The sequence below is a fragment of the Vanacampus margaritifer genome, chromosome 7, assembly GCF_051991255.1.
Source record: "Vanacampus margaritifer isolate UIUO_Vmar chromosome 7, RoL_Vmar_1.0, whole genome shotgun sequence".
NCBI lineage: Eukaryota > Metazoa > Chordata > Actinopteri > Syngnathiformes > Syngnathidae > Vanacampus > Vanacampus margaritifer.
In genome coordinates this window covers 19,824,742-19,843,157 of record NC_135438.1, presented here as the reverse complement: position 1 = coordinate 19,843,157, position 18,416 = coordinate 19,824,742, and the positions used below count along the sequence as shown (strand labels likewise).

The 18,416-nt window shown below is 36.6% G+C and overlaps 2 protein-coding genes across 5 annotated transcripts; one reads left to right on the top strand and one right to left on the bottom strand.

The window, feature by feature from the left end:
* Positions 1–647: 647 nt before the first annotated feature.
* LOC144054606 (sodium channel and clathrin linker 1-like) lies at positions 648–14,575 on the top strand. Of its 3 annotated transcripts, XM_077569743.1 has the most exons (18): positions 4,533–4,672; positions 4,753–4,817; positions 4,937–5,060; positions 5,248–5,373; positions 6,696–6,766; positions 7,318–7,408; positions 8,340–8,431; positions 8,547–8,724; positions 10,031–10,129; positions 10,450–10,521; positions 10,627–10,701; positions 10,826–10,965; positions 11,151–11,343; positions 12,906–13,102; positions 13,256–13,334; positions 13,725–13,820; positions 14,089–14,142; positions 14,451–14,546. In XM_077569743.1, exons 2-17 carry the CDS (start codon positions 4,759–4,761, stop codon positions 14,116–14,118), a joined length of 1,722 nt encoding a protein of 573 aa, XP_077425869.1. In that variant the 5' UTR covers positions 4,533–4,672; positions 4,753–4,758; the 3' UTR covers positions 14,119–14,142; positions 14,451–14,546. The 3 variants fall into 3 exon arrangements, with proteins under 3 accessions (XP_077425868.1, XP_077425869.1, XP_077425867.1); XM_077569742.1 differs by lacking the exons at positions 4,533–4,672; positions 14,089–14,142 and adding an exon at positions 648–753 and having other exon boundaries at positions 14,451–14,575; XM_077569741.1 differs by lacking the exon at positions 14,089–14,142 and having other exon boundaries at positions 14,451–14,575.
* Positions 14,576–15,125: 550 nt separating this feature from the next.
* Positions 15,126–18,412, bottom strand: c7h4orf33 (chromosome 7 C4orf33 homolog). Of its 2 annotated transcripts, none has more exons than XM_077570169.1 (6): positions 18,381–18,412; positions 17,693–17,886; positions 17,477–17,537; positions 17,316–17,367; positions 17,014–17,213; positions 15,126–15,712 (listed from the first exon to the last, which is right to left on the bottom strand). In XM_077570169.1, the coding sequence occupies exons 2-6, from the start codon at positions 17,877–17,879 to the stop codon at positions 15,616–15,618; spliced, it is 597 nt and encodes a 198-aa protein (XP_077426295.1). In that variant the 5' UTR covers positions 17,880–17,886; positions 18,381–18,412; the 3' UTR covers positions 15,126–15,615. The 2 variants fall into 2 exon arrangements, with proteins under 2 accessions (XP_077426295.1, XP_077426294.1); XM_077570168.1 differs by lacking the exon at positions 18,381–18,412 and adding an exon at positions 17,953–18,374.
* Between the last annotated feature and the right edge of the window lie 4 nt (positions 18,413–18,416).

Sequence of the window (18,416 nt, the reverse complement as noted above, 5' to 3'; positions counted from 1 at the left end):
CTGGTCTCATTATGTAATTATGTGCACAGTAGATGCATTTCAATGTTTATATCTGTTTGATGTATTTGAATAAGAGTTGATTCAGGCAGTGGGGAATACTGTGTGTGTGCACAGTCAATGCGTATGCCCCCTATTACTACGAGATGGAAATGCAGATGTTTCTGCTGTACTAAAAACAAGGCAATTGCTGTAAGTAAAATTGTAGGTTCTTCGTGGACACACATGCACCTCATCTAACTAGTTAACACTTTGAACAGCAGCATTGTGTAAGAAAACAATTTCACATGGCATGGTAGTCAATAACAAAACAAAATATTACAACCACCTTTCAGTATGACACAGATCTCGTCAATCATAAACTACAAGAACAATAATAAGCACATTGTTGAACTAATGCTCGTCTGACCGTATAAATCAAAACATGTAATGATATCATTATAAATCTGAGCTATTTCCGATCAGCCTTTATTGAGTGTTTGTCACGTCTCATTTTTTATGTTACGGTCTAAGTGTTTAGTCCAGTCTTTCATGTTGTGAAGCGTGCTTTTATTCTGTAGTAATCGTTTCATCTTGTTTCAAAGACCTTACTTCCCGCCCTCATGTTTCCTCGTTATGGTGATTGTCTCCACCTATGACCCATTCCCTGTGTATAAACAGTCTACCTCTACCTGTCTCTTTCAAATTGACTCATATCCTGCCAAATTTTGAACCAGCTCATTTTTGTGAGCTTGACCTTTTTTTTCATGTTACAAGGTCTGTGCCTTTTTCTTTCTTCCTTTATTGGCTTCTAAAGTTAATTTCCCCCTCCGGTTTATGCTGTGATATTTTGTTGCTAATTGTGTTCCTATATTTTCACCAGCTATAGTGAGATTATTTTATATATCTATACTATATATTGGTTTATCCTACTTTAATGTGAGTTAAACAACGCACGCAAGGACCACTTAGTAGTCTAACAATATGCCCAATGTAAAATACACAAACTTAGCACTGAACTAAAGCAAGCATTAACATAGCATTTATCATCCACTGATGCCATCATACCACAACAGGTAAGGTAAGGTAAGATATTTTTATTGTTTAAATACTTTACAGGGTGTAAATGTAAAAAACTAATAGAAATTAAAATAACAATTTTCAGTTTTCGGAGCTTGGGAACGGATTAATGGCATTTACATTATTTCCTATGGAAAAAAAATGTTTTCGGAAGTTGAACAATTCGGACTTTGAACACTTCGCAAGAACGAATTATGTTCAAACTCCGAGGTACCACTGTATGTGTGTGTGTGTATATATGTATATATATATATATATATATATATATATATATATATATATGTATGTGTATGTATGTATATATATATATATATATATATATATATATATATGCATATATATATATATATACATATACATATAAATATATACATATATATATATATATGTATGTGTGTATATATATATATATATATATATATATATATATATATATATATATATATATATATATATATATATATATATATATATATAAGAAATCTGTGAATATGCAAATCTGTGGGAGCAGAACTGCAACTATGTAGGCGGTGAGGTGGTACGAGGGTAGGTCCACTGTAATTCATTCTGACTTTTCACGGGACTCGGGAGGACTTAAAAGTTTTGGTTGGGTTAAAATTGTGGTAGACAGGAGTCCAGTGAACAGCAGCTGCAGTAACAGCTAGGAATCATTTAAGTTCATTTATTATACAAAGCGAGATGTCAATCTCCAGGGAGAATTCATGAGTCTTTTGGGTTAAGGGAGTGTCCCATTTCCACTCTCAACAATGAGCTCCCTGAGTATGGATTTTCTCTGAAAAATGATTGGTGAAACAAAGCCAAGGGGATCATTGAGACAGTTTATTACAGATGGAACACCTCACAGAATGTGGAAGTGTTTTGAGCCCTCTGTCGCTTCGAAGGTAAAACAATTCTTTGTTGAGGTGCCATTGAAGAAAGTAGTGTGCAAGTAAAAAATTTTTTATGGCACTTCTCAAAAATCCTGAAAATAGAGTTTATATGAGAGGAGAAAATATCTTATTCATGTCTTACTGCACAAACTACTCCACCAACAAGTCCAGTATATTTGAGTTCTGGTTGTAAAATTTCAGCAGGGAATTTCTTATTTGTGTTTCCACAGCGTCTTAGAGTTCTCGGTAATTAATTAAAATGAGTTTGATGACGTGTAAGTTTGATGAGCCCAGCCGATGTAAAAACAACACCTCCCCCCAAAATTGACCGACCAATCAGCCTTGGTTAGTGCATATAAAGGATCAAAACTGCCAAAATTCCAAATAAATAAATGACAAATGACTAAAAGTGTAAATAAAAAACGCTACAAAAAATACAATTCAAAAATTAAATCAAATTTAATTAAATTAGTTTTAAAATATATTTTTAATCACGCTTGTTAGTTTTTATCAGTATATCAACAAGTGGCTTCTATGCTCCATGCTACAAGCTAGTAATAGGCAGCATTAGTTAGCGGTCGGATTAGCATTATTGCTGAAAGGTTATAGTCGTTGGATTAATGTTGCGTTATAACTAGAGCTGATGAATCACGATTAATCGCTAAATTAAAAAAAGGCTTTTTATTAACATTTTTTCAAAAGGAGAATCGATGGTAAAAAAAAATAATAGTGCGATTAATCTGCATTAATTCGTGATTAATGCGATACTTTTTTGTGATTAATTAATCAGTTAACGCTTTAACTTTGACAGCACTAGTTATAACTATAATTTACTTTTGTTTGTTTTTTACCTTTAACCGTGAATCCACTTCCTGTCTGTCTCATTTGATTGTGCATGTTACACTCGCTAGCTGCAGATTTGAAAGGGGGTGTGTCACATGACAGTGTCACAGTGACAGATTAGCAGGACAAAATATAATTTTCGTCTTGTCTTTAAAATGTCCATATATTTTAGTCCAGTTTTTATCAAGTGAAGTACATTTTCATCTCGTCTTCATTAGTCGACGAAAATGCATACTGATTTAGTCCCAGTTATTGTTAATTAATGAGGGTTTTAGTCTAGTCCGGTGAAAAATGTGTGTTGACGAAAAATATTTTTGTTTAGTTTTCGTTGACGAAATTAAAACTACATAGAACCACTTAAAATCTTGGATGATGTTCTTATCTGCTATTGGAATTGACTTTCAGGAAGTGTTGAAAGACTACTGGAAAGTTTGGTATCAATATCTTTTTCCTAAGGTACTGGCTGCTATGGACTTTTTAAAGACATATGTGCCAAAAACCCTTAAATGCGTTTTTCTCAAAACAAGGTATTTCAAACTGCCAACATTGAAATTGCTCTAAGTGTCGATTTTTTAGGTACCGCCAAGTATTATACATCATCTGCAAGGGAATTAAGTGTGGAATTAGAATATATGAGTATTCCAATTGATTTTGTGAAAATGCATCACATTTATATAATACATGTAGTATATTTTATATAACATGTAGTATATACAGTATAATGGCACGCATGAAGTGGGCCTGTCTGTCAATGACTCCCGGGCCACTTTTTCTTCCGAGTCCGCCCCTGGTCCAGATGGACATTTTTTAGGCATAGGCACAATCAGAGACAACTGTGGGTTTTTTTTGTGCAATTTGTGGCTCCAAAGCGGTGAGTGTGGGTGTGTTGCCAGAGCAAGGGAGCAGCCACACTTCTCGTTGTTTTGTGTAGTTCTGTCACCGTGAACATGAAGATAATTACCTAGAGGAAACCAGAGGCGGAGTCTGTTGTCATGTTTTTTTCCTTACAGAAGGGAAGAGGGGAATTAGCACCCCTGTACAAACCAAGAATTTCAAACAGAGCTGGTGCAAGCATACATCAAGAAGATACAGATTATAACACCAATAAACTAAAACACTTTGAATCTCAGTTCTGCCACCGAGTTGATGTGGTACTGCTACATTTGGTGTGTGTTTTTAAGCTTTCAGGTGATGGACGGAAATATAAAATGCGACCTACGGATGCTCTAATCGCTCAAAGAGAGATATGAGATCGAAAGTACGAGGATATGCTCAGATCATTTTATATCAGGTAGTTTTCTGTATTTCATGTACAGTGGGTCAAAACATTAACCTCTGATTGTACATTCCAAGCAGATGTGACAAATGTGCCATATTATCATTAGTGAAACAATCATTCATACATTTTATTATTTTTTTTTGCATATGTATTCAAGTAATTTTGAACAAAAAAATAACTCAAAAATAATGTAGTGTCCTACTAGGGACGTTTTTTGTGGCACGACATATTTCCCACCTTTTAATGAAAATGCTTGCCGAAAATCTCCCTCCATTTATTCCTTATGAGGGGGTTGTCCTCCGGAGGCTGAGCGGTAGCTAAGCAGTGACGTCAGTGAGAAGGGTCAGTTGGATATAATCACGTGACTTCACAGGCGCTTATTTAATGGCCGAATTGATGTAACAAAGGAAGAACAGTAAAATGCAAATATAAAGTCAGTTGCTTGTCTTTAATCTGTACTGTATTATGTTTTGATTTTTTTGTGGAAGAGTCATGTTATTTAACCTGAATTTCCTCACCGTAGTGTGACAACATTGCTTACCTTTTTTTTTTTTTTTAACACTTATTTGCTATTGTTTGGTGAATTTAAGATACAAGCTTCAATGTATGTTAAAGTTCTACTTGCTTAATAATCAATGTATTCTATTAAAACTCATTTTATGTTGGTTATTTTTATGTATACAGGTGACCATGGTGACCATGGCAGATGTCACAGTGAAGTTGGAAAGTGATGTCAAGGAGAAAGACTGGTATGGCAATCTTCAATTAAAATATGTTGATCTATATATATATATATATATATATATATATATATATATATATATATATACACACACACACACACACAAACTTTTCATTACCTTTGCAGGCTGCACAGAGAGCTGACGGAGGCAGTAACAAATCAGCGTCAGTTGCTACCGTTGACCTTAGGAGTGGAGTGTAACAATGGAATCATTAATAACTATGAAACTCAAGTCCAACTTTTTAAGCAGGTCTGCATGTTTCCATGTTTTGCACTTGAGTTAATGGCATACTAAATAATAGTGCATACAATATATACACTAAAATGTTCTGCTTTTGCAAAACTATTGTCTGTCTTTTAGATTATAAAATGTGTTTTGATCTTTGACATCTGCATGTATAAAATGCTTTGAATCAGTATCAGTCTATTTTAAATAGGAGCGGATGCAGATCACGGAGTTATGGCAGACAGCGGCACAGGAGCTTGACCATCTACAGGAGTTCTACCAGAAAATGTTCACTAATGGACTCAATGCCAATGCTTCAGGACAACAGCTCATACAAGTACGGTATTTCCATCATAACGTGGAAAGTTTTGATCCAATAATTGTTTGACCATTGGCCTCGGCAGAGTACTCAAAAGATCCCCTTTCTAACTCTTTGACTGCCAAAAACGTTAAATAACGTTTAATAAAATCCTATGGAGGAGTGCCAAAGACGTTAAAAGACGTTTTTTTGTTTGTTTTTTTCAAAACAGAGGTGAAACTAACCATTTTCTATTGTTGATTACTGAAAAACGGAATAAGGTAGAAACTTTTTTTTCTGATGAAAGATGAGAGTCCAATCTTTCATTTGGTAGTATGTGTGTTTCCATAGTCACATAATTTTCTGTGGACCTTGAAAGATCAGTCAAAAATGCTTAAATCGGCTGGCACCTACGGTATCCCTCTTCTGAAAACGTCTGGCAGTCAAAGAGCTAATATGACTTTTGACTGTTTTATTTGTCAGGTATCTAAAGGTTAGTATGATGAAGAGAAAAGTTCAAATGCGCTCTATCTTGTGATGGAACGTCAACCCCTCTACCACCATCTCTATCTGTTGTGCTAAAATTAAAAATGTTTTGCATTACTTTGTAGGCGACCGTTTTAACACGATTGTAGTTTGCCAACAGCTGCCAGACAAACATCAAGGGACAAATAAGGAACGACATTCATTTGGAAGTGATGTGTGACTGAATAGAGCAAAGCAAAGCGTCGAGTTGCAACAGGATTTTACTTCACAGAGCTGAATTGATGCATATAGTCAATTTTGAGTTCAAGTAAATGGTCATGAACTGTTAAGTAGTTGTACACATATCACGCGATGTAATCTGCCAAATCACAATCAAAAAGCTGAACAACCTGGAGATGATTGCTCGTCGGAACACAGCGATGAGCAGTAATCGAGACGAGGAAGAAACCGACTGAAGGGTGAGGCTGAATGCGGGCTGCCATTTGTCCTTAGCTATCCAATGCTACTGGACCAAACTGATCAACAAGAGAACAAATCAACGTTCTGATCAATGAAGATGAATTTTTGCATCAATCAACAACTTGATAACCCACATAACTAGATATGTGACGAATTACCACTTTGATTATCTGCGTCCTATTGCATTCTGGGAATGGGAATTAATAAGCTTCGGCTTCATTCTGTCCATTTTTCTTTTCGGGTAGAATTGTATGTGAAAAGTGAATGTTGTAAATTGTCTCTATTTTTTGTCCGAAAGGAAAAACTAACAATTAAAAACAAAACAAACTAACCAAAACAGAAAATGGATAAATTAAAATGTTACGTTTGAAATCATGCCACGCTAATGGCAATTTTGTGTCTTTTGTCACTCACAGCCTAACTGTAATTTTCTAAACACAATGACGGGACACGGTGCGGAGGTGGAGGACCTCCAAACCCAGCTCAGGTAACAAAACTTTTGATTTGCGGTAGCTGTTGCAACATGTATTTTGAAAACCAAGCACCCCTCCCGCCGACCTCTCACTAAGCGTTAGGCAAGCCCACACTCATTTTTAAAACACATTTTTATTCTGTGGCTTTTGACTCAGTATGAGACTTGGTATTGTTTTTATGTTATTAGTTTATTGTTTTAAGTCTTATTGTATAAGTAATTGTTACTGTGCAGTATTTTGTATGCAGCGATTGTTGTTTTAAAGTGCTCTATAAATTAAGTTGGGAGATCACCCGCAAACACAACAACAACAATAAATATAGAGAATGGCAACATTAACTATGTCATATACAACAATGACTGAATTTTTGCCATTCTTTTTCCTGGTAATGCCATGCATTTGTACAGCCACTAATTACCAGGCACAATTCATAGCCACCCCCGTAAGACTGTTAAAATGGTATAACCCTGTGTTAGAGAGAGCCATCAAAAACAGACAGTTGGATGACTTAAAAGTAATCACCACATAAGGCCTGCTAGTATGCTGTGTATGTCTTGTGTTGTAGAACAACCAAAGCTGATCTGAGAACAGCCATAGCCAAAGTGGATGAGTTGACCCGACAGTTGCAGTCTATTCAGCACCAGCTAAAGAGACAGGTGAACAAGTAGGATGGACATGGAGAATTTCACATGATCCGAATAGAAGCTAAAACAACCTTTTCGTGATTAGGTTTTTATCCATATTGCCAACGAGAAAGTCACTCCAACTCAATGTTTATTTAATTTTAGGTTTAGACTAATTATTTTTGACTTTGTCAACAAAAGTAGTAGACAGGGTATTATAGTCAATGAAAACTAACATAACTAAAATTGAAAGAATATTTTTGTTAGTGAAATAAAATAAAAACCAAACTGTGTTTAAAAATGCAAAACCTAATAGAAACCACATCTTATGTTTATAAAACAAACCGATAATAATAGCCAAAATGTTATTTGTTTTCATATGTGTCAACTAATATACATGAACTTTCAGGGTTCATTTTAAATGTATTTCGGTAGTGCTGTACATCCATACAAAAAAAAGGGAGGTGAAACAGTTGTTTGAGAATTGCAGACAGTTTACTCTTATTACATAATATTCAGTGACATTTTTTTTTGTTGCACTCGACAAATACTCTACATATTTATATAAAAAAACTAATAAAATACCTAATAAAAACTAAACTAAAATGAAGCCTTTAAAAAATAAAACTACTAAAAATACACTTGCTCTAAAAACTAATTAAATTAAGTGAATTTTAAAAGAAAAGTCAAAACGAAATAAAAACTAACTATGAAAAATCTAAAACTATCAACATTTTTATAACTGCTGCTCTCACACACCAAGTTAGAAGTATACAACGGTCCAAAATACCTTTTCAAACCTTGACTGATTGGGGAAGATGTCATAAAGGACTGAAATTGCACTCATCATAATGACTTCTGACACTAACATGCACTAATATTGTAACATTGAAATCACTGTGAAGAAAAATCTTTACATAGTTTGGCAAATCTGGCTTTTCTGTAAATGCCATGCATGTTGTAGGAGGTAGATGAAGCAGATGCCCAGAATCGAGAGGAAGCAGCACAGAAACAAATCCAACAGCTTCAAATAACCATCAGCCAGCAGGAGACCAGGTGATTGTGAAAAAATGGGTTTTATACACAAACATTTATGATTCTTACTTAGATTATATATGGGGAGGTTTTTTGGATATTTTCTCAACAGCTCTTGATGTTTACATTTGCTCAGAATAAAAGCTGCATCTCAGGAGGCAGCGACTGCACTCAAAGAGCAAAGTATGTGGGAGAATACAGCAGGGAACCTAAAGACCCGTTGTGCGACTTTAGAACAGGAGAAGTATGAGGGTCTGGACAAAGTGCGAGAGTGTGTTCAGATGGCCGAGGAAGCAACATTGCAGAAGGATGAGGTACATATATTTACTCTGTTTGTACTTTTCAACTTAGGAACTTCGCTTCCAATTAAGGGAACTGTCATTTATTACGCTTAGCATTGATTACATTGGTAAGAAAGTTCTGTCACTGACATCAGCTTGACATTGTAGGATTCGACCTAAATGGGGGCGGGCCAAAATCTGCTCAAAACTATCAGACAACCAGCCTGAAATTCAATTATTATTGTGTATTTTAGAGGAAATTATTTCTACAGGCATACAAAATGAGATGTGCCCATTTTTGCAGCATTAGAGATGACATTTACGATTATTTACTACAAATTAGTTTTCTTTGTTCGTGTATGCTAGTGCATACAGCAAAAGGACCAACAATTAAATACTAAATATAAAAGTAAAAAATATTAAAGTAAGTTGTTTATCCACCTGTTGCCATTCATACGACATAATTATAGCTTTGTGTTGAACTAAACAGTGAGATTTGTCTTATGTGAAATAAGCCTTAACTCGATTAAATTTAGTAAATACTGTAATACATAGCAAACAATGTCACTTCACCATATGTTTTGTCACCAATCATAAGTGACGTTTGCTGTCTGTTGAATTTAAAATGTTATTTAACTCATTTACTGCCATAAATTCATTTTTTTTTAAAGTTAGGGGCAAGAGGTGATTAAAATTATTAATTGTAATTAATCGCATGACTTCACTAGTTAACTAACGATTAATCATAAATTTTACATCTGTTCTAAATGTACAATAAAAAAATTATAGGTTTTCATAGTCTTGTTAACAAAAGGGGGGGAAATGTTAAACTAATAGAAATAGTTCAAATGAATTTTTGACGTTTATAGCCGTCAATGTCAGTGAATCAATTTTTTAAAAAAAGAAGAAGAAATGATGATTACAAAATTCGGGGCATCAGGTGATTAAAGTTTTTAATCGTAATTAATTACATGACTTCACTAGTTAACTCGCAATTAATCACAAATTTCATATCTGTTCTAAATGTACAATAAAATAATCTAGGTTTTCATACTATTGTTAACAAAAGGGGAAAAATGTTTAACTAATAGAAATAGTTAAATTAATTTTTTACGTTTATAGCCGTCAAAGGCAGTGAATGAGTTAATGACAATTTAGAGTGTTGTCTACATTCTGTAAGTGGTTGGTAGCCTACCAGTTATTGATATTAAAAAACAAAACACTGATTTCAATATCACAGATGTGGCGGAGGAAGATCTTGGGGAATTGAGTCAGTCTGATGTTCAGTCACTGAAGCATAAACTCTCTAACCAGCTGACCTTCCATTTACCCCCCTCAGGCTCAGTTAAGAGCAAAGCAGTTGACAGAGGACCTTGAGAAGACGAAAAAGGCCTTCCAACAGTTGATCCATGATGCTACCCTTTGCTCCAATAAAGAGGTAGAGAATGTCGTATGTGATTAGGAGGCAAGAGCTGCTAGCAAGTCGTTCAGCATAACATGCGGGTTAGAAAAAATGTACTCGTCAAGTTAGAATTGTAACACCTGTCGCAAATAACAGGATTAGTGCCATTTATTTGTCCTTTCATGTTTTATTCATTTTTATGGTGTCGTACTGGTGACAATATAGTCTGTTAAGACAAACGTCACAGATCACAACATGGGTGAATGTGAGGCTTAAATTGGAAATAAAAAGCAGTACATTTACCATTTACTGTTTAACTAAAATGGCTGCACTGATTACTTCTGCTTCTTTATCAGCTGAATAATATGCGTCATCAGTGCAACACTGAAATGCAAAGTATGGTTGAAGAATTGTCTCTATTGCAACTGGTAAGTTTTTACCTTGCTTAGTACAAATTCTTCTCAAATTCACCTTGCATAATTTCATTTATTCATTCTAAATATTGTTTTCCAATACCTGGCTTGACTTTGTAGGAGTGTGTGGACAAACAGTCTCAGATTGAGAGATCTAAGCGAGAGAGAAAAGCTTTAGAAGAGGAACTGGCAAAGGTAGATGTTTACCTAATGCACAGGAAACAGTTTAATCAAGATTCAAAGTCTTGCTTGTATTTCATAATGAACAATAGTTCTATAATAAGCTGTTTTCGTTTTCCTCCCCATTCTTATATTTTAGGTGACAAAGAACAAGGTAGAGCATGAGCTTAGGAAAATTGATGCCCTTCACCAGAGGTGTCTAAAGGCAGAGCAGATGAAGAACGAAATAAGCATCACTTTGCAAAGCACCCAAAGCAATCTAAAAAAGTTGGAAATGGAGTAGGTGGAGTAGTTCCATTGTACATTCACTGCTTTTAGAGCCAGTCAATGATTACATCATGTTATTATTGCTACAGTGTATTGTGCCTACGATCACCCTGAGTGCTTCAAAGATAGCAGTTGCAGAATGTATATAAAATGGTGTCCCATTATAATCTTCCATTTAGCCATATTTCTATCTTCAGCTACGGCGAGGAGTTGTCCCGATGCCAGGAGGAAGTGCAGCAGCTAAAGGGCTGTTTGTCTGCAGCAAGAGAGGACAGTGTCAGAATCAGTGATGAGCGACTTCAGTTGCAACAGGAGAACGTTCAGTTCCGCAGAGAAATGGATGAGCTGCGCAAGGCTTCCTTGCAGGTCCAAAAGAAGGCCAGGCAACAGGTAAATCTAAGGATTGGATTTTTAAAAAAAAAACTTGGAGAAATATGTCACGGAGAAGATAGTACAATTCAGACAATGGAAGCAGAGAACCTGTACTCTTGTTATATTCATTTGACCTACTCTTCTTCACTATAATATATATCATAATGTAAAACTAGCCAAAACATGGTATTCTGATTAATATTGCATTTGTGGAATATGAATTGAGCAGCAAAATCCACCCGTTGCTATCCATCACAGGATGTGGCGGCCATTTCAGCACTTACTGTTGACTGAAAATGACATCACAGTTGTTCAGGGTAATGACCAATCATGGTTCACCTGTTTCCTGAGTTTGCAAGATGAGCCATGATTGGTCATTACCCTGAACAACTGTGATGTCATTTTCAGTCAACAGTGAGTGCTGAAATGGCCCCCCCATGAGATGGATAAAAGGGGGTGGGTTTTCGTGTTTAATTCATATTCCACAAATAAAATATTAATCAGAATGACATGTTTAGTGGTGGCGCATACAACATATTCTTGTAAAAAAAACATTTTGGGGTTGACTTCCCCTTTAATAATATTGGTGAGAGATAAATTTGGTATAGTGTTGCTTGTGTGTGATTTGGTCTGACTTTGAAGGCAACAGGAGACTTTTTCCAAGCTACATACTGTTAGCGTGTTGTTTTGTCCTGGTGTGGTTAAGGCCGACACAAGCTGTTCCAAATTGAATTAAAGAAGCATGATTTAAGTTTCTGAGTTTTTGTAGATGTGTCGACCTCTCTGGCGAAAAATGGAATGGAAGCCAGCGATGTGCATGCGCTCAGAGTGCAGAGACGTTAGTTAGCCAGTGTGCGGTAGTTAGTTTTACTGTGCATTGTTATCCTATCACATTTTCGAGACGAGGTCTGCCCTTTTTAGGTGGGTCCTGTTTCGTCATCTTAGGTCTCCACCTGTTGAATGCTGCTCCAATATTAATCCGCGTCCTTCCGCGACGCTTGTCCGATTTCAGTTTTGCCCTTTTTGTCACACTAGACAGATCCTTATCCTTTTCCTGACTGTGGTACAACGCTGAAGTTGGCACCACGGTCGGGATCCCGTCAAATTATCTTTTCATACCACCTTAAAAGCCTGCAATTGCGCAATCTCGACTGTAGATAACAGTGTTTGCCATTGCAGAAGCACCGCTCACTTTGAGTGAAGTTGTTGACTTTGGAGGACTACCGTTGCCACAAAAATGAAATGGCGTTCACTTTCTCACCTGTTCTATCTATCTATCTATATGGATAGATAGATAGATATCTATATATCTCTATTTATATATATATATAGATAGATACATAGATAGAGAGAGATCTATCTAATATATAGTTTTTATTTCATTTATATTTTGTATTTATTATTTATTTATTTAGTGATTTATTATTTTATTTATTTTTGGGGCAGTTTTAGTCCTTCATACAATATGCCTCCTGTCCATTATACCATTTTAAAAATGTGTGGGTGAAAATTTGGGTTATTTAAACTGTCAAACTTGAATCATGCCCCTTTAAAGAGGACTAATCAAGATACTTTCCTAGATTACACAGATGGCACAAGAGTACAGCAGAAAGGAGAAGAGACTCAAATCGCAGATAGGTGACATGGAGGAGCGCAGTCACAACTCAAATGCTGATCTGATGCACCTTTTGACAGCACAGCAGAAAAGTATCCAGCGCTGGAAAGTAGAAGCCCCAAACATGGCCCAGGCTTTTGAATCCAGAATTAAAAATTTAACGTAAGAACTGAAAACAGCGGATTGAAAATGGCAAGAGAAATGTGATTTGAGACTAAACATGTTGCTTGTTTAAAAGGGCAGGAATTACATTTTATTTTATTTTTTTTATTTTATTTTTTATTTTTTTATAATTATTTGTTTTTTCCCCCACAGGGAAGAGCTGGATTTACACCAACAACGTTCACATGAGTATGAGATCCAGCTTGCAAAAAACAACAATACTATTGTGGAGGTTTGTGAATGAGTGCAGTGGAGGATCCTGGCATTTCAGCTTCCTCCCATATTCCAAAAAATATGAATGTTAGACAAAATTTCCTACAGATGTTAAAAGTCAATGTTAGTGTGAATTATTTGTCTGACTTTGTGACCTGCAAATGACTGTCCAGTGCAGTATGTACCCTGTTGTCTCTCACCATCTGAGATAGGCTCTATCAAGTCTAAATACGATAAGCGGTATCTGTAATAGATAATTGATTAAACTTATTCTTCAATAACTGGCAGGAATGCATGTGTAGGATGGATCATAATATATTTGATATTTCTTACATGCACAGAAACCTGAAATGTGACAGTATGGTAATATAGTCTCCATGTGGATAAAGTGTATATTCTGTTTTTGCAGTATGAGAGACAGCTGGCAGAATTAGGAGGGAAAGCCGGTCACCTCCAGAGACGACTCAATGAAGTTATGCAACGCACCACAACACCTTCACAACAGGTACGAAAACTGATTAGCCCAGTGTAGTGATATGATGGCTGTTGTGTAATTTCCATGCAAATCAAATATGAGTGGTGCAATAGCTTACATGACATCTTAGCCACACCTTCAACCTTTATATAATATTTACTCACACTCAGAAAGATGTTTAACTTCATCACTGAGAATCTAATGTTTTGTGGCGGTGAACAGAAAGCTGTGTTGTAAAATACCTTTTCAAAGAACAGTGGGGAACACAATCATAATGTTCATGTTTCTGGCCAAACAGGAGTGTAATTCTGGCATGTACAGGATTTGAAGTACTCAAGCGTTACAAGAAAAAGTAAGCGCAACCTTTTGGCTCACATCGGGCAGTGCATCTTGGAAAAGAAAACTCATGTCTCATTGATTGGAGTTATATTTGCTCAGGGGTTCAAATACTTTTTTGAATGTTTATATGATGTGCTAAATAAAACGTAATTAGTTTAAGCAGACTGTTGATTTTTGCAACTTATATGAAGATCAGATCACATTTGAAGACTAAGTTACACAAAAAATGTGGTTAATTCCAAAAGGGCCACAAACTTTTTTTCTTGTTACTGCATGTATGTGAAAATCGAATTGATGTCGTTTCTGTTCTTTTCCCGACAGCTCTGTTTTGGCATCTCAGCGGGAGAAAACCAGTCGATTCTTCTGAAGCCTTAACAGCCACTTATTTGTATTTAGAACTTTCACAATAAACACTACAAAATGCAAACACAAAATGTGTACCATGTAAAATTCATGTTTTTATTCATCCCTTAATGGACAGGCAACCCACAATTAGGGATGTAATGAAATCCAAACATCACGATACTATATTATCACGATGTGAAGGTCACGATACATTAATTAATCATGATATTATAAAGAGGTTGGCAGTATAAGAAAAGGTCACAATATTGTAATTTTTTTTAGCTCATATAAAAACAAAACACAATAATTTGCTTATGTACATAACAGCAATGCATATACTAGTGATGGGAAAATGAAGCTTCATGAAGCTTCATTTTCCCATCACTAGCATATACCAGCAAACAACTTACAATCTCTAATAACACTTAATATTGAGGCACTTACTTGCTAAAGCACTCATTACTTGTGTCCAAATTCACAAAGCTGGGTTCTCCGAAGGCCGAATTTGTCAGCTGTATGACGTCACTCCCGGCGCGACTCGACAGCACGCACGGACTTACATATGAATGGATTACCAATGTTGCTTGTCAGCAGCACATTGACCGGCAGTCCATTTATATGTAAGTCCATGCGTGCTGTCGAGTCGCACCGGGAGTGGCTTCATGCAGCCGACAAACACGGCATTCGGAGGACACAGCCTTGTGAATTTGGACACAGGCATTGTACAAGAAAAATAATGAAGTCATCAAATTCATTCTGGACAAAATATTAACTTTTTGCTGCTGAAAATGGCTCAATGAGTCAAGTATCCTTTTAAACAGAGTGGGGCCAAAACATGCCTTGTGAAAATTAAACTGCACTAAAAAACTAGCCACCAGAGGGTGCTAGAACTGCACAAATGGAAATCAACCTGACTTTTTTTTTTTTAACAGATGTGCAATATTTTAATGTGCGTTACTGTATAGAAAAATCCAGAAAGGCAAAGAATTTTGTTAAATTACATCATAGGACTTAAGACAAAACCTCTGGCACCACTTACTGAAAGACACGTTTCCATATTAGTGACATGTGAGGGTATGCATGGTTGAATGTAAGTACAGGAAAAAAATAAGGGAGAGGACATGGCGAGTTTCTGTGATGCTCAGGGTTTCCCAATCCACAGTTCAGACTCTGGTTGCTCCCAGCCTTGCCCCATAATGCTTTGCAGGCGGAAATTTCCAAAATACCCCAGGGCGTGGCTAAGAAAGAAAGAGAGAACATTAAATGTAATGAACAATGCACACATACACACAGAGTAACCAATTTCGGTGTGTCGTGGCGGCTGTGGCTAAAGGTGTAGAGACGGTCGTTCAGTAATCAGAAGGTCGGCTGTTCGATCCACGCTCTCCCCAAGTCATGTGTCGTTCACACATTGCCTCCAGTGCTACTCACAGGTGCGAATGTTTGGTGATGGTCGGGGGGGCCGTAGGCGCACACTGGCAGCCACGCTTCCGTCAGCCTGCCCCAGGGCAGCTGTGGCTACTTAAGTAGCTTACCGCCACCACAGTGTGAATCTGTGAGTGCATGAATAATGTATACATTCCATTGTAAAGCATCTTTGAGTGTCTAGAAAAGCACTATACAGTATAAAAAAAAAAAATGATGATGTAAATGTTTACGACGGTGTTGCAGGGCTCTACACCAACTTTTGCACTGATTGCACTGGTTGGTCGCACCAGCGCAGGTGTTGGTCACAACTTTTTGGGTAAAACATGACCATATTTGCTGATGTTATGTTGTCTTAATAAGCATGTTTAATATGATGTAATGATTGACAGTGACTTAAGATATAGTTGCAAAATATTTTACTGTAACAAGAAGTTTGTCAACAACAAGCTAAGGCTGATTAAACAGGTTGATTGTTTTAATATCATTTTATATATAATTTAATATAATTTTAAAAGAATACATAACAAAATAGGCTTTGTTTCACTCCCTTCACTGGCTCCCTGTACATTTTACATCATTTTAAGATTTTGTTTGTTTTTAAATCTTTAAATGGCCTCGCCCCACCTTGCATCCCTAAGATCCTTCACCCCTACGCACCTGGACTAAGCGAGGGGATCGATTGAGCTTTTCCCGTTGCAGGTCCTTCTCTTTGGAATTAACTTCCATTAAATGTTAGGCAAGACCACTCACTCTCTTTGTAGAAATCTTTTTTTAAAACACTTTTTTATTCTTTGGCTTTTTACTCACCATGAGACTCGCCATTGTTATTACTGTTTTTATGTTAATAATGTATTGTTTTAACTGTGTTTGTTTTTGTTTATCTGATTTTTATTGTATGTACAAAACCAGAAAATATATCTGCGATTTACACTTTTTTCCCCCGTTATAGACCAATTCACTGAAGTATTTTGTATTTTACAGTAATTACGCTGGTTTGAAACGATCTTGTAATTTCAGGGCATATCTAATTGGTTTATGTCCTAGTAAGGTACATGAAAAAATAATACATTACTGTATCTCTTTCTATTTTACCGCCTAATGGTATACTTACAAGTTTGGCTTTTGTCCTTCGACTATCTCACCACTGGGGATGGGGTAGAGTGCTTCGTATGTGCGCTTCTCTCCAGAGCCATGAATAGCATAAGAGTTCATCTTGTTCACATTGGGAGGAAAGTAAATCCAGGGAAGGAGAGCTTCACCCATCCATCGATCTCCGATGACTATAGCATTAAAAACCATCGGCAGTTGTTGCTGGAAGCAGGTACAAGGGAAATATTTTAAAACATGGTGTAGAAGATTAATAAGTAATAACCCTTTATGAACCCTTTGATTCCTTCCATTACACCCGCCTACCTGGAACGCTTGGCCGACCCCTGACAGCAGTAATACCAAGTGCTGACCATGTCTAAAATGGAATCACAGAAAGTGATACAAGATAAAGCGGAAGTCTCAGTATCATGCTTGCATTTGTCTATTGGTGTGTCAAATATTAAAGCAACTTAATTTTTACTCACGGACAAACCTCCACTTCTAGGTAATTGTTTGTGGTACTATCGAGAAAGAAGGACTCAACAACTGAGAAAATAAAGGATAAATCATTTTTCAGCATGAGACTAATAAACACAATTTCAATTCATGCATACTGATCAAAACCTCATACCGCATTAACATAATTTAATTAAAAAATATTCCTAAATACAAACACCCTACTTTCAGCTCTTAAAACCCACCTTCATAATCCCACAGCCCAGGGAAGGGCTGGCCGGGTTTTCCTGCTGGGGCCTCTGGGTCATTGAAGAAGGGGGCAGAAATCTTCATTTTTAACCCTTCAACGCCAGGAGAGAAGATGATCTTGATGGGTTCATGATTCACAGGATTGCTGTCCCAAGTGTGCAGGATCTCAAATTCTGCTTGCATATTCGGGCTGTAAGTAGAATGGCATGACGATTAGGTTCAGTCTGGCCCCAGTTCAAGAAATAAGTAGACTTACATAGAGTAACAACTCAGAGTCATGCAGAGGACTGTCACAAGCTGCAGTCCACGAGCGAACCCCATGTTGTCCTTCTATGAATAAGCCTCGATCATTGCTCTCGAAATCACTTGTTCACGTCCACGCTGTTAATTCCTTTACGAAACGCGTTATCTATTGGGTTCATTCATTTACGCAATGCGTTATCTTATTAGGTCAATGCCCAACGCAATTTTCATTCACATCTTATCAAGCTTGGACAAGGAACTTGCTTAAGTGTGACGTAAGACGTATGGTTTCAGACCTGCCGTAGTAACAGTTGTCAAGTTTACGAAATGACTTCACCACTCATTTGACCGGTAGAAAATTAACATTCAGACTAATACTTGCTGCGATTTATTTATGTGGGCGCAAGGATGCGGTTCAAAGTAAACTGCAGTCAGCTGTACCTGTACTTCCTTCCAGGAAGCGGAACCTTATATTTG

What these genes read in the sequence shown, in the direction of transcription:
- LOC144054606 (XM_077569742.1), top strand. Translation starts at nt 4,759, where the DNA reads ATGGTGACCATGGCAGATGTCACAGTGAAGTTGGAAAGTGATGTCAAG. An exon ending in GACCTCCAAACCCAGCTCAG is followed by an intron (nt 6,767 to 7,317) that starts GTAACAAAACTT and finishes CTTGTGTTGTAG; the next exon opens with AACAACCAAAGCTGATCTGA. An exon ending in AAAAGAAGGCCAGGCAACAG is followed by an intron (nt 11,344 to 12,905) that starts GTAAATCTAAGG and finishes ATACTTTCCTAG; the next exon opens with ATTACACAGATGGCACAAGA.
- c7h4orf33 (XM_077570168.1), bottom strand. Translation starts at nt 18,017, where the DNA reads ATGGGGTTCGCTCGTGGACTGCAGCTTGTGACAGTCCTCTGCATGACT. An exon ending in TGGGCTGTGGGATTATGAAG is followed by an intron (nt 17,538 to 17,692) that starts GTGGGTTTTAAG and finishes TTATTTTCTCAG; the next exon opens with TTGTTGAGTCCTTCTTTCTC. An exon ending in CTAGAAGTGGAGGTTTGTCC is followed by an intron (nt 17,368 to 17,476) that starts GTGAGTAAAAAT and finishes ATTCCATTTTAG; the next exon opens with ACATGGTCAGCACTTGGTAT.